The sequence below is a fragment of the Monomorium pharaonis genome, chromosome 10 (assembly GCF_013373865.1).
Source record: "Monomorium pharaonis isolate MP-MQ-018 chromosome 10, ASM1337386v2, whole genome shotgun sequence".
Lineage (NCBI taxonomy): Eukaryota > Metazoa > Arthropoda > Insecta > Hymenoptera > Formicidae > Monomorium > Monomorium pharaonis.
Window position 1 is genome coordinate 1,504,241 of NC_050476.1, and position 13,168 is coordinate 1,517,408.

General features: G+C 34.9%; 4 protein-coding genes across 6 annotated transcripts in view; 3 read left to right on the top strand and 1 right to left on the bottom strand.

Moving 5' to 3' along the window:
• Positions 1-1,144: 1,144 nt before the first annotated feature.
• Positions 1,145-5,997, top strand: LOC105829163 (caprin homolog). Its single transcript, XM_012667832.2, has 6 exons — positions 1,145-1,309; positions 2,106-2,324; positions 2,404-2,757; positions 2,997-3,773; positions 3,842-4,127; positions 4,295-5,997. Exons 1-6 carry the CDS (start codon positions 1,196-1,198, stop codon positions 4,513-4,515), a joined length of 1,971 nt encoding a protein of 656 aa, XP_012523286.1. The 5' UTR covers positions 1,145-1,195; the 3' UTR covers positions 4,516-5,997.
• A 145-nt stretch (positions 5,998-6,142) lies between these two features.
• On the top strand, positions 6,143-9,189 carry LOC105833588 (regulator of microtubule dynamics protein 1). 2 transcript variants are annotated; one of them, XM_036293408.1, is made up of 5 exons: positions 6,143-6,656; positions 6,994-7,171; positions 7,251-7,451; positions 8,074-8,322; positions 8,486-9,189. In XM_036293408.1, the coding sequence occupies exons 2-5, from the start codon at positions 7,082-7,084 to the stop codon at positions 8,831-8,833; spliced, it is 888 nt and encodes a 295-aa protein (XP_036149301.1). In that variant the 5' UTR covers positions 6,143-6,656; positions 6,994-7,081; the 3' UTR covers positions 8,834-9,189. The 2 variants fall into 2 exon arrangements, with proteins under 2 accessions (XP_036149301.1, XP_012530883.3); XM_012675429.3 differs by lacking the exon at positions 6,143-6,656 and having other exon boundaries at positions 6,994-7,166.
• Positions 9,190-9,643: 454 nt separating this feature from the next.
• LOC105833594 (proteasome subunit alpha type-5) overlaps positions 9,644-13,168 on the top strand; it is a 62,177-nt gene continuing 58,652 nt past the window's right edge. Inside the window, exons 1-2 of the mRNA XM_036293409.1 lie at positions 9,644-9,889; positions 10,388-10,537. The gene's annotated coding sequence lies outside the window, so the exon portion shown is untranslated. The remainder of the gene's footprint in view (positions 9,890-10,387; positions 10,538-13,168) is intronic.
• The window catches only part of LOC105833587 (protein Wnt-7b), a 50,923-nt gene continuing 48,344 nt past the window's right edge, over positions 10,590-13,168 (bottom strand). For both annotated transcript variants that reach the window (XM_012675428.3, XM_012675427.3), the window contains exons 6-8: positions 12,285-12,464; positions 11,806-12,124; positions 10,590-11,580 (exon numbers count right to left, since the gene is read on the bottom strand). In XM_012675428.3, the coding sequence (XP_012530882.2) occupies positions 11,429-11,580; positions 11,806-12,124; positions 12,285-12,464 (651 nt within the window). In that variant the 3' untranslated portion in view covers positions 10,590-11,428. The remainder of the gene's footprint in view (positions 11,581-11,805; positions 12,125-12,284; positions 12,465-13,168) is intronic.

The following is a 13,168-nucleotide window of genomic DNA, read 5'->3' on the forward strand; positions in this document are numbered from 1 at the left end:
TGAGTAAAATTTATTGTAATTTGTCAACGTTAGTTAGAAATCTCAAATTTGATTATCATTATAAGAGAATTAAAAAAGCAATTTAAATAATTTTGAATTATGATCATTTTTACATCAGATATATGTTTTTTAAATTGTAATTTAAATTTAAGAATCAAGAAACAATAAAAAAAGTATCAAGGAACAATACACTATTATGATAAATTTATTTCTATTCACATATATCGAAAGGCATCCATTATAAATATGTGCATTCCAGTAAGCTTTGTTCTGCAACTTTTAACAATAGTAGTCTTGCTTGCTTATTGTTATTTTTGATTGTGTTTATATTCAAATTTTCTAAAATAAAGTAAAGATATGAAGAAGAAAACAATAAAAAAATTGACTTCCAATAACTTAAGCAACAAAAATGATCTTATTTTACCGTTTTAGATAAATAATTTTTAAATAAACAAGTGGATGTAAAAAACTTTTACACGAGTATTTATTAAAGTTTTATTAATACAGTAAAAAATTTTATTTAAGGATCGGTTCATGCTCGACTCTCTATAGTCAATAGACACAAATTTTCTAAATTATTATTTTATTCATATATGCACGTACGTAATAAAATATATACGTATATATATAGCACACATCATAGCACACATCTTTCAGAAAGCTTTCTGAAAGATATCTTCTGTCAGATATCTTTCAGAAACCTTTCTGAAAGATGTTGTGCTGTATGGGACATCATATATATTAATATATATAAATAAATATATTTAGAATATTTTATTGTTTTAATAAATGAAGAAGTAAAATCAACATTAGTAGAGGGATAGACTGATTGATATTGATAGCAGCATAGCACTAATAGTGTTATTTTCAAATGCACTCTATTGTATTATATATATATATATATATATCTGGCGATTTTCTAGCGATATTTTTGAAATCAAATTTAGCGGATTTTTTTTCAGGAGTTGGCAAGGTAAAGGCGACAATTTTCCCGAAAAGTAAAAATCATGTCACCTAGAGGTTTTCGTTGGTACCAACCATGTCCCCTCTACTTTTCGGGAAATTGTCGCCTTACCGTTGGCAACACTGTCATCATTCTGTCGTCCCACTTATCCCCTCTCTCGCTCCGCACTCCACTAGCGACTCGGTTCAACTTGGTTCGGTTCCTCCAGTTCGTGATTGTTGCCCGTGAAGGATGCCTTCTGCCAACCCCAAACTAGAGAAACAGGCCTCTACGGAGACCGTGGAACCCCTACGCCAAGCGATCATTGTAATCGAGCATAAGATACGGAATCTCGAGAAGCGTAAGGTAAACGCAACGTCGCGGCCTTCCGTGCTGTAATTGCAGACAAAAGTCGATCTGTCAGTCGCCGTGGCTCTCTTTCTCATCACCGCGGTCCGCCATGATCCCGCGATATGCCATGTGCTCGCGCGCCTCGATTTTTCAAGGATGCGTGGTACGTGCGCCGAGTTCCTCGTAGCCGCGTTGTCGTCTGGTCAAGCGTCGCGTCGCGACCCGCGACAACGCGCCTCGCCGGACGATCGGCTCCCCCCGGCTCGCAGACAACGTCGAGATTGTCGCCAACCTCCATATCATGGCGGTGTACTATGGTTCTATGTGCACACCGATGACTCTTTCCCTATGCATGACACGCCTTTTGCCGCCTTCGGCGACACGCGACGCCAACACGTACCCGACGCAGACGTTCGCCGACAATTATGACTCGTTGGAGTACTCGATATTGGACGCGGACTCCCCGCGAGCGGTGTTCGGCATTTCCCGGTTCTCGGTTTGTTCGCGGCAAACATTGCACGTCGACGCTTCTTTGTCGCGCGTGCCTCGCCACGTGTATGCCTGTGTGTACGTGGAATAATCTGTTAGATTTCCCGATACGTGCTTTGGCGTACATTTGCAACTTTTTCTGCATTTTACATTGTGATAAAACTTATTTATAACTATATTTTATTTTGGCGTAAACATAATATACAAATGTAATGTTTCTTCCATGACTTATTTGTGATGTAACGTTGTTGAGTGTGCGTAGCAGCATTTGGTTATTCCTGGAAGTGATCAAACATATTTACAAACATATTTCTAAATTTAGGGGAAGCTCGAGTCCTATAGAGACTTGCAGAAAAATGGAAGGGAATTGAATGCAGACCAAAAAACTGCGGTAGCAAAATATGACGAGGTGCTTCAAACTTTAGACATTACCCGAGACTTGTACAAGCAAATCGTCAACATTGCCAATGAGGCGGTTAAACAGCAGAAGAAACTGGCACGAAAAGAGGCTGTTGAGCGTATGCAACAAGACATTTCAAAGGTACGTTATTTAAAATAAAAATATTACAAGTTATTATGTATATTGTATAAAATTTGAAAAAATGTGTTATCAATTGCAGGTGAAGGAGGTGCTGCTTACGCAGCATGTCTTGATAAGCATAAACACCGATTCCGTGAGAGATGACTTTTTTCATGGAAAGAATGGTGCTATAAAGCTATCTGAGGAAGAATTCAAGTACCTCGATGGTTTATGTAATGAAGTAATTATAAAACATCACCGCGAAGAGGGCGATCTGACGTTTGTTCAACAAGCGCAGAAAGTAGCAGAGCATTATGTTGCGATTGTGGATGGGAAACAACGTGAAGTAATTGGCACTACGTACAATAAATTAAAGGAGCTGATCGCCAAGATTAATCAATGCGGCTATTTTGATCAAGTTCACGAATCTTTGGAGACAACACCGATAGAAGAGGTATTCAAATTAAAATATTTAATTCAAATCGTAATTATCCAGATCCTTAGGCTTAATGTAGGATCTATACCATTCTAATTGTTCTCTTCAATTTTTTTTTTTTAATAACGAAATATATGTGAGATGACGGTCGGGATCGAACCCAGACTTTACTGATCATGAATCGATCATTTTCGCACAATCATGCATCACTTTACATTGAATTTACAATCTTATGGTATCTATTTATATTTGTATAGATCACTGAAATTGTGCCGGATACCAGTGCACAGGTGACGGAACAGGTCAATGAGGAGTATAGTAATGGCAACGACATGCACATTCCACCGGAATCCATAATACCTATTCCAAATTTCCCAGTTCAAGTTACCACTCTTCCCGTTGTTTCTGGTGCTGCTCCAGTCTCGGGACCTATACCGGTTGTGCAACCGATGCCGCCTCATCCAGCCGCGCCAGTCGACACCCCTTATTATACGAATGCCACCAACTTTGTTCCACAACCACAGCAGCCGCAACAACAACAGCAGCAGCAACAACAGCAGCAGCAGCAAACTCAACAATCTCAACAGCAGCCTCCGCCGGCGCCCCGTATCAATGACGTTATAGGCACGCCCAACTTTTTCTTTTTACAGGAATCTGAACTTGATTCGGATGTCACGTCGCAAACACCCATCGTACCACACATTCCTCCCTCAGTTAATGCACCCATTCCCACACAAACTTTCACAAATCAGAACTTTACAAGTGCGCCTGTGGGCGTACCTCAGCAGGTCATATACCAACACCAACCGCCACAGGATATATCGCATATTCCTGGTTTTGCGAATCCTCCTAATCCACCACCGCCGATTCCGATGCCGCCTTCTCATCAGAATATGCAATATAGCCCACAGCATCCGACAGGTTTCCAGCCTCAACAGCCACAGCAACAAAATGCTGCACAACTACCACAGCAAGGTCAAATGCAAAACTTCAATGAACAAACACTTCCGCAAGAGGCTCAAACATCCACAGAGGTAATTATTATAGTAAATTAATAAATTTATATCATTATTGATTCCTGGTGACTTATGAATTCTTTCAGGAAAAGGTCGAAAATGGTCAAAATGAAATTTCTGAACCGTCACTGGAACAGCAAAATGAATCTATTGATTGGTGTCAGATGACTGAGAACAATGACTGGAATCAGACTGATCAACAGCAACAATCTGGTCAAGATGGCCAGCAAGCGTCACAACAAACATCTCAACAAGCTTGGGTATCTGATCAACGTAGCGGATACAGAGGAAGAGGCGGCAGAAGAGGAACCGCTAATAGCTATAATAGCAGAGGCAGGGGAAATTATCAGCAAAATGGACGCGCAGGACAAGGTAAAAAATCACTGTTTTAATACAAACAGATTAAATTGTCTTCTATAAATTTTTTCTATTAAAAAATCAAATAATTTTGTTCAATATTTAAAAAATAAATTTTGTAACTCCAAAGAAATACCATTCCACTAAGATACCGTATTAAACTTTTTTTTTATTTTTTTAAGGCTCGTATTATCGCAATGAGAATAACTACCAAAACGGATATCAACAACGTACCTGGGGTAACAACGAAGGAAATAACGGATATAATACCGGTTTCAAACGTGGCAGTGGCGGAGGATCAAGGGGTACACGCAACGAGCGCATTAGTCGTGGACAATTCAGAGGACAAAGGGGAAGCAACCGCGGTGGATACGTACCACGCGGCAAGCCTCACACGCAATAAAGGAGAAAAAAAAGACCGTTACAACTAGCGTAAATGCACAGTAAACACACTAATGATGCTCTGCGATTACGATTCAACTGTCTATTTATGAAAAAGCTTAAGTCGAGACAATGCATTTGCAATATGAAATGAAAGATTAAAGTAGATACCATGCAGTATTGCATGCTTAAGAATATTATACACAATAACTTTGATATTAAAGAGATTAAGTGAATTAAGAGGAATGTTAGCTTTTGTAATGCAGATTTAATTATATTACACATTTTTTTATGTATTGCATATTCACTTGTGTATTAAGTAACTTTTAGAAGATAAAGAATTTATTAGTTATATGTAAAACATTATCTTGCATCTGATGTGTTGTACAGAGCTATGTATGACAAGAAAGAAAATTTAAAGAATTTTGCATTGGCATTTGCAGGAACTTGCGGCTTAGGATGTTTCTTAAATATGACATTGAACAAACGACATTGAAACTTTGCATTTGAATTTGGTGTTTGTAATTACGAGAAGATTAATGTTGATAAAAAAAGATGCAGAGATAACATTGTGATATATATGAAAGAAATCAACCAAATTCATTATGTGTGAACCTACCGTGCAAGTATTATTACATTATGACAGAAGGCAGGTTTCACAGGGCAACAACAGCTGATTTACAAAGATTAGAAAAATAATTTTATTATAAAAAAATACAAAAAAAAACGAGAACTCATACAAAACATTTCATGTAAAGACTACAAGAACGTATTTAAAAATAACGTTAAGATGATTATAAGTATATATAGGCACGACCATCTTTCTGTCTTGCGCTCATTTAAAAAAGAATTTTAGATACCAGAAAAAAGAGGATACGGCAAAGCAACGTCTTCTGAACTGCTAAGAATATTTTTGTCTGGCGTATAAATTTGACATAAACGTAAACCAAAATTTATCGCGAAACAGTGGTTTGGAAGCCATAGGTGATTCACGATATATAAAAGGCGATTTTTTTTCATATAAAGATATATCGTGAAAACATGTGCACTATAATTTGCTATCACTTCTCCTGTTTTTTCTGGGTGACTCCAAAATTCTTCACGATGATCGCGTCCACACAATGCCCATGGCTAAGCGGAAGAGATTGCAGTGCAATGTCTTCGTTTACGATGCAATGCATTATCTAATTTTTTTGTATTACGAAAATGGAAGAAACATGATTATTTTTAAAACGAAGAAAATGATTAGTGTGCGAGGCTTTAGCATATAAGTCGAGTTTGTTGTACAATTATTATTTAGATCCAAGGCGAGAAAGAGAGAGAAGAATGTTTCTTATATTTCGCCAATAAGCCACGCACCACACCGATGAAAAGTACTTGTTTATTGTATTTCGTTTGTACATTTATGTTTAATCACTGTCCATCCCAATCTCCCATATCTCGATTACGTTAAACTATCCTATGAATACCTATGTATCTTCCAAATAAAGATCTAATTCAACCACATTAATTGGCCTATTTATTTCCAAAATAATGAAATAATGAGTTTAAAAAAAGAGCATATGCATATGCATGTCAAGTATCGAACTCTGTCGTCGATTAATATTGATTTGATGCTGAGTATATGGATCAGAGTTACTAGGTGGTAACTCTGCAGCATGCTGGTAGGGTAATGTCTGACATAATGCTCTATTCTGATTGGAGCGTATATACTAGCCATTCTCTCTCATTCAATTAGTGTGCTGCAAAAAGGCTTTCAAATGGCTCTTCTGCTGGATCTGTTGGTGAATGCTGATGTAAACACAAACCGTTCATGTACACTTGCGTTTTTCGTGTGTTCTTATCAGTTTTTATACTAGGTCTGTTCGCGTCACATGCCCCAACATGCTCCTATTCACCCCAACGCACTCCAATACGTTGATTCCGATGACGCCAACCTATTAGAATGCGTTGGAGTGAGTAGGAGCATGTTGGAGCATGGCGACGCGAACAAACCAACTGTCTCAAGGCAAAAGATGTAGATAGCAATATATATAAATAATATGTACGTGTGTGTAAATAATGTACATGTTTGAAAAATGTTTGATACTGTGAATTGCTGTGATTATAAAGCAGTTTTGCTGTAAAGGCCATTGTAATAACATAAATGTAGTTGTAAGATTAGTAAGTATTATAATAAGTTATAAGGCCAGTTATTTTTTTCGTTTTCATCAATGTTAATTAACTTTAATCTCGACTTATTTGTAGAACTAGAAAAAAGATAAAAAGAAAGACTAAGATTAAAGCTAATTAGCATAGAAATAAATATAATATAGGCTGTGTTTCAAAATTGCTGTGAAACACTGAAAATCTATAGCGTACGTAACATAATTTCAGTATTGACAGAAATTTTAAGACACAATCATAATATGGTTGTTTTAATCATGTACGACTACGATTGTACGCTGTTATATAGAATAATTTAATAGCTGTAACAGTTTGTAAGGTTAAAATCTTAAAGTTTCAGTTGACTGAATTTATCACATAGTCTATATTTTCTCTATAATAAAAGTTTATCGATTAACATCAAAAGTTCAAAATAATACAAAATGATGCTACAAAGGTTATACCGACTTACAAATTGCAACAGAATTCTTCAAAGAACTGTTCTACGTAAAAATATTTACCCAACACGTAAGGTACAAGACTTGATGATTAAGATACAGTGGCAATAATGGTATTAATTAAATATTAATAAATTTAAATACTTTTTTTCAGAGTGAAAGTAATATACAAATTGCCAGAAGGGTAACAATAATATCGCCATTTACTATAATGGGAATATGGGGAATTGTAGAAAACAAAAATCAAAATGAAGATAAAACCCAAATTGCAACGAAGGAACTTCTTGCTAAAGCAGATACCCTTTATGATGAGGGAGATTATAGAAGTATATATGATCTTCTATCCAAGTATAAGGTAATTAAATGTTCTGAACTATACAATTAAAAAGCTACAAAAACTAAACAAGTAAAATTTTTAGGAAACACAAATATTTTGTATCTTTAATCCATTTATTGTATTTAAAATAATATTTTCTTTTTTATTCTTATTATTATTAATATTATAAACAAAGAATAAATGAAAAATATTACCACAAAAGCAGTAACATACTTTGAGGTCTCATTGAAAAGAAAAAAAGAAAAAATCTCTGAATTTGTTTGGTTTTTATGGGAATTTTATATGAACTATTCATTTATCTTATAATATTTTACATTTACTTTTATATAAAAAAATTATAAAATACTAATAACAATAATGATGAAGAAGGAAATATTAAAGTAATAACTTTTTACTTTTTATTTACAACACTTAATTGGAAAATTTTATTCATTAAAAAAAATAGAATCCTTTTAGGCTTGTTTGATGTTTACCGAAATAAAATTGTTTACAATGTGATGCTAATACAAAATTACTTAATTACTCCAAAATCCTTTTTTTGTTTAAGTGGACTTATTTGGTTTTTGTAGGCAAATGTCTTAATTGCAATATGTATGTGTTGTTTATTCATATAAAACTATAATATTTTTATACTATGTAGGACATCAAAGATGTTGAAATCTTATGGCGTTTAAGTAGAGCCATTTATAAGATGTCTGAAATAGCCAGTGATGTTGAAGCACAAAAGTTAACTTATGAAGGATACGACTTGATGTGCATGGCTCTTGATATTAAAGAAGATCATTATGCAGTGCATAAGTGGATTTCTTTATTTCTTAATAATAAGAGTAGTCTGGAAGGCACAAAAGCAAATATAAAAGAATCATATAACATTAAAAAACATATACTGGTAAGATATTTGCTAGAAAATTTATTTAATTATTAATATTAATTTGCAATTAAAATAAAGAGATATTGTATTTTATAAATAGTGTAAGAAATATATCAAAATGATTTCAGGAATATTATGACATGTAATAATTATTGTGATCTTAAATTTTTTGTTATTGTAGAGAGCATTGGAATTAAAACCTGATGATGCAACGTTGCATTACATGCTTGGATTCTGGTGCTATGAGGTTTCAAATCTGGCATGGTATCAACGAAAAATAGCATCTATCATATTTGCAGAACCACCGACTTCGTCTTTTGAAGAAGCGTTAATGTATCTCGAGAATGCCGAAAAAATTGATCCAAATTTTTACAGCCGCAATTTATTAATGTTAGGAAAGACATATTTGAAATTGAATCGTAAAGAAGACGCAATAAAATATTTGAAAAAAGCTGCTGAATTTCCTGCAAAGGATGACGAAGATCAAAAAACAAAACAGGAGGCACAAAAGATATTAAACAGTATTTAAAGACAGACCATATAGGTACATATTTTAATCTGTATTTTTTTATATTAGAATTATGTGGATATTTTTACATTCTCTTAGTATTGAAGAAATAAATTTAGTATATTGCGTGTGACACACCAGAATGACTAATATACTAGTATGATTATTCCATAATTATATATAAATGTAATTGATAATGTGTTTATATTATAATATACTAAATTTACTTCTTAAATAATAATATTAAAATATCTGCGTACGTTTAGTCATGTTGGTTATAGGGAGCACAAGAATAAATATTTTACACTAATATTTGTACATATACAAATATATATATTTTATACCAATTTGAAATTAATAAATGTTGGTAAACGTTATAGATTAGTGATTACATCAATAATTTTAATTTTATTATAATCGATTATATATATAAGTTTAAAAAATTAATATATTTTAATGAAATTAATTATTTGATTTATTGAGCGCTAAATTGACGGCGTTTGTTGCATGATGGACACTTCGCCGTTTATCTCTAGAAATCAGTACGAGAACATCGGAATTTTAAGTTAATGTTTCATTATGGTTTTTACTTAACAATCGATAATTATTTTGTTAAAAAGTATTGAAGTTTAAATGCGTTCCGATTTTATGATTGAATGTCGCGGCAAATCAACTAGACTCTCTTGTAGAACGATTGAACGTGATTGGTTCCGATCTGTAGATCTAACCAATCACGTTCGAGTAACGGTTGAAGAGCGGCCTGACCATTTGAACGCACCTTGTAGTTCGGCCATCGTGCTTTCGTAGTCGGATCGTGTTCATCACGATTTACGCGGATTTCGTCTAGTTGAATAACGGAATGGGGCGATTTGTCGATCGGTTAATTGCATTCGCGTTTCGCGACGTTTATGTGCTCGAATTGAGCGTATATTTACGTGTGATCGCGTCTCGAGCGTATATTTTTTGAACGGGTCGAATGGCTCGGTTGGCTCTTGATTCGACTCGTGTCGTATTTGCGCATCTTCGACGTAAGGTCGCCGATATTCAAATCTCTCGAGTCGGCATCGTCGGCATCAGGTAAGAATATCATAATACGACGATCGTTTTATATCGGGAATAAGTATCGCGATTGTTGTACTACGTCGTCGTATCTGCGTGGCATCGGTATGAAGTTGTCGATGTTCTCGAACACGGCGTCGGTATGAAGTTGTCGATGTTCGACTCTGGCGCGAAATTGAGTTAGAAGAACATGAAAGAATGAAAAATAACATGGCGATCGTGTGTGCTTTCCAGCAAGACACAGTGTAACATAAGGTTTATTCTTGGTAGCACTGCTGTACTCGTGCAATTAGTTAGAATGAGAAAAAATATATTTGTCTCATTCTAACTTATTGCATCAGTGCGGTGCAGTGCAGCAGTGTAGCGACGAAGAACAGGTTTATAGTGTTTATTAATGTGAGTGATACACACTGATATGTTCTTTCTCACACTAATGGACACTGTGTTACACTGTGTCTTGCTGGAAAGCACACCGTTTCATCTCGGGAGTATTTAGTAAAGTATATTGTGTTGCAGGTCGTGAAAATTGATTCACTAGCAGTCTCGCATTTCTACGAATGTCGTTTCGTTGAGTATGCAACGAGAGGAGAGACTTCCTTGGGACGAGGATAAGGCTCGGAGAAGATGTCAGATTCACTAGCAGGGTAATCTGGGGTAATCATATCAGTGAGTACTTAAAGCAAATATTACAGGTGTCTCAAAATAAGAAACTCTTATATGTTACAGCATTTTAATTATTTATTATATAATAGTTTCCACATGATGTAACTATGCATTGTAGCAATTTCTAATGATAAATAATTTATATTACCGGAGAAAGGTAGATATGCAGGGCTGTGACACTGATATTACATATTTGATGGAACAATGTGAATGTTTTGGAAAGATTTTAAAATGCTTTATATGATATCGATGATATTACATAAAAAATTCAAACGTGTTCCAGTTAATATCGATATCAGTTATTACTCGGTCTTGATTGAGATGATATTCTTACATTTACCTGAAATGCATCTAATAATTCTTATAAAACTCAATATTAATTATTTTTTAAAATTATCTTATATTACCTGATATATCGATGAAATGATAGACATTGAATTGACTAAGTTTCATAAATACATATTGAACTCTTAATCCCATCCCTAAATGCAAAATAGAAAATAGTGGGATGAAACTCCGTAGAGCGCAATTTTTTTCAAGATCTAAAGTCAGCGCGTGAAACGATATTTACACGCTTAATAATTTTTATGTTAAAGGTTGATCATTTTAATATCCATACATAGGACCCAGAATTTTATAAGGGTCCGCGAATCTTTCAAGGATATTTTCTATTAACTTTAATATCGTCAAGAAAAACATTACAATTATATAATATAATTGTACAATTTAATTATGAAATTACAATACTCTATAATTTTATTTTCGCGATGTCGTATAATATCAACGTTTCTCATGCGTCAAATCGTTTTGTTGCTCTTGAAGGTAAAGTCTAACGTTTATAATTACATGTACTATTTTGCAGATCTATATACACGTTGTACGTTGATAATAGTATTATTTGCATGTATATTCCTCGGTACGCTCCATGCAAGTCTCGCAGTGTACGCGGCAACACCAGTGAAACTTGCATCTGCATTGCCACGTTCTTGTGAACTGATGTGTGTTGTAGCCGCGACCGCAGCACATCAGATCGCATCCATCGGTTCCTTAAAAAAAAAAACCAAAGACGTGAGTAAGAAAAGAAAACGATTGTAGTGAAGAATTATTGCCTAGCTTTTAAGTATACTCATTATTCGATAATTAAATTAAATAACGAAATAGAAACATGTGAAAAATCGCAAAGCTGAAAAATTTAGAAAATGGAAATACACGCGTTTAACGACATTACATATTGCTGATACGTTGTATATCGCAAAGTTTTTTTTTCTTACCTTTGCTAGTACGGTTGCAATACCTGCCCTGCGTGCCGAGGCTACCTTGCGTCAAATCTGGCTCGCAGTAATTGGGGGAGGGTTGAAGAAAAACTAGCTCACTTCTTTTTGGAATTCTCTTCAGGCTACCCGATCCGCCGTTGACTTTCGTCCTTTTCAGGATCAAGTGCGGCCTCCTGGACTTGCCGGCTTTTTTCAGCAGCGGCTGTCGATTGTGCCGCGACTTGACGAAATCGTTCGGCTTGCCCTGAGTTTTAGCGTCGTTTCCCAATATGGGTACCATTTCGGGCAACATTGAATGCGACATTGGGTCCAAGGTCTGTAAATTATGTGCCACATAAAATTATTCGCATTAAATTTCGAAAATGGGAACAAGATTGCCATTAAATCAAGTGGCCACTAACGTTTAATTTACATACTGAATTCATCACGTTTTAAACCGATCGTTGATTAATTCGTAACATTTTAGGATAAGCTACCTGAACCGTCGGTGGGGGAGGCGGTGTAATAGCGATGACCGGTCTAGCCCTGTAATATTTTTTCATAAGCGCATCCCCGATCTGACGGAAACTGGGTAACGTTCGCCAACACGTTCTCACAGTGCAAGATCCAGATACACCGTGACATTTGCATTCCGTTTGCAAGAGAGCCTTAACTATCTGAAAAGCAAAACATAAAACATTATAAATAATATAATTTTTATAATTATGAGAATTTTAATCTGAAATTCGCACATTCTCTTTATTATCGCCAGACAATCAATGTTTTATTTTTTAATTTCAAACAAAGTACGCAATATTTAAAAAATAAGACCTTCAAATTGCATACAGTATTGATTTATTTTATTGAGCAACAAAAGTTTTCTGCTACTCCCTTTGTATTGATTTCACAAGTCCAAATATACGACAGAGACTTGTATAGAATCTGGAATCATATCTATATATCATATCGAAACAGATTACAACTTACACCCGTGCGCTTAATAAAGTGTACATCGATTTGTTCCTTGTATTATATACACGCGTATCCTATGCAAATTTCAAATCTACACATGCGATCGGTGCCTTTTTGGTTGGAGAACGGGGACGAAAACGAGAGAGAGAGAGAGAGAGAGAGAGAGAGAGAGAGAGAGAGAGAGAGAGAGAATGAAAACAAAAACTTACAATACGCTCGATGAGAATGAATGCATCGCTCGATGCTTGAATCATTTTCAAACGATACACACGGGTCCATTACGAAGAAATCAATGGCGTAGAAAGAGCTTCGACTGTCATAATATTATACATAATTGAATTGCTTTAAGTATTTTGCACGCAAGTTTTTTAAACATTTCTTTAAATCGCAATTAGAAAAATCTATATTT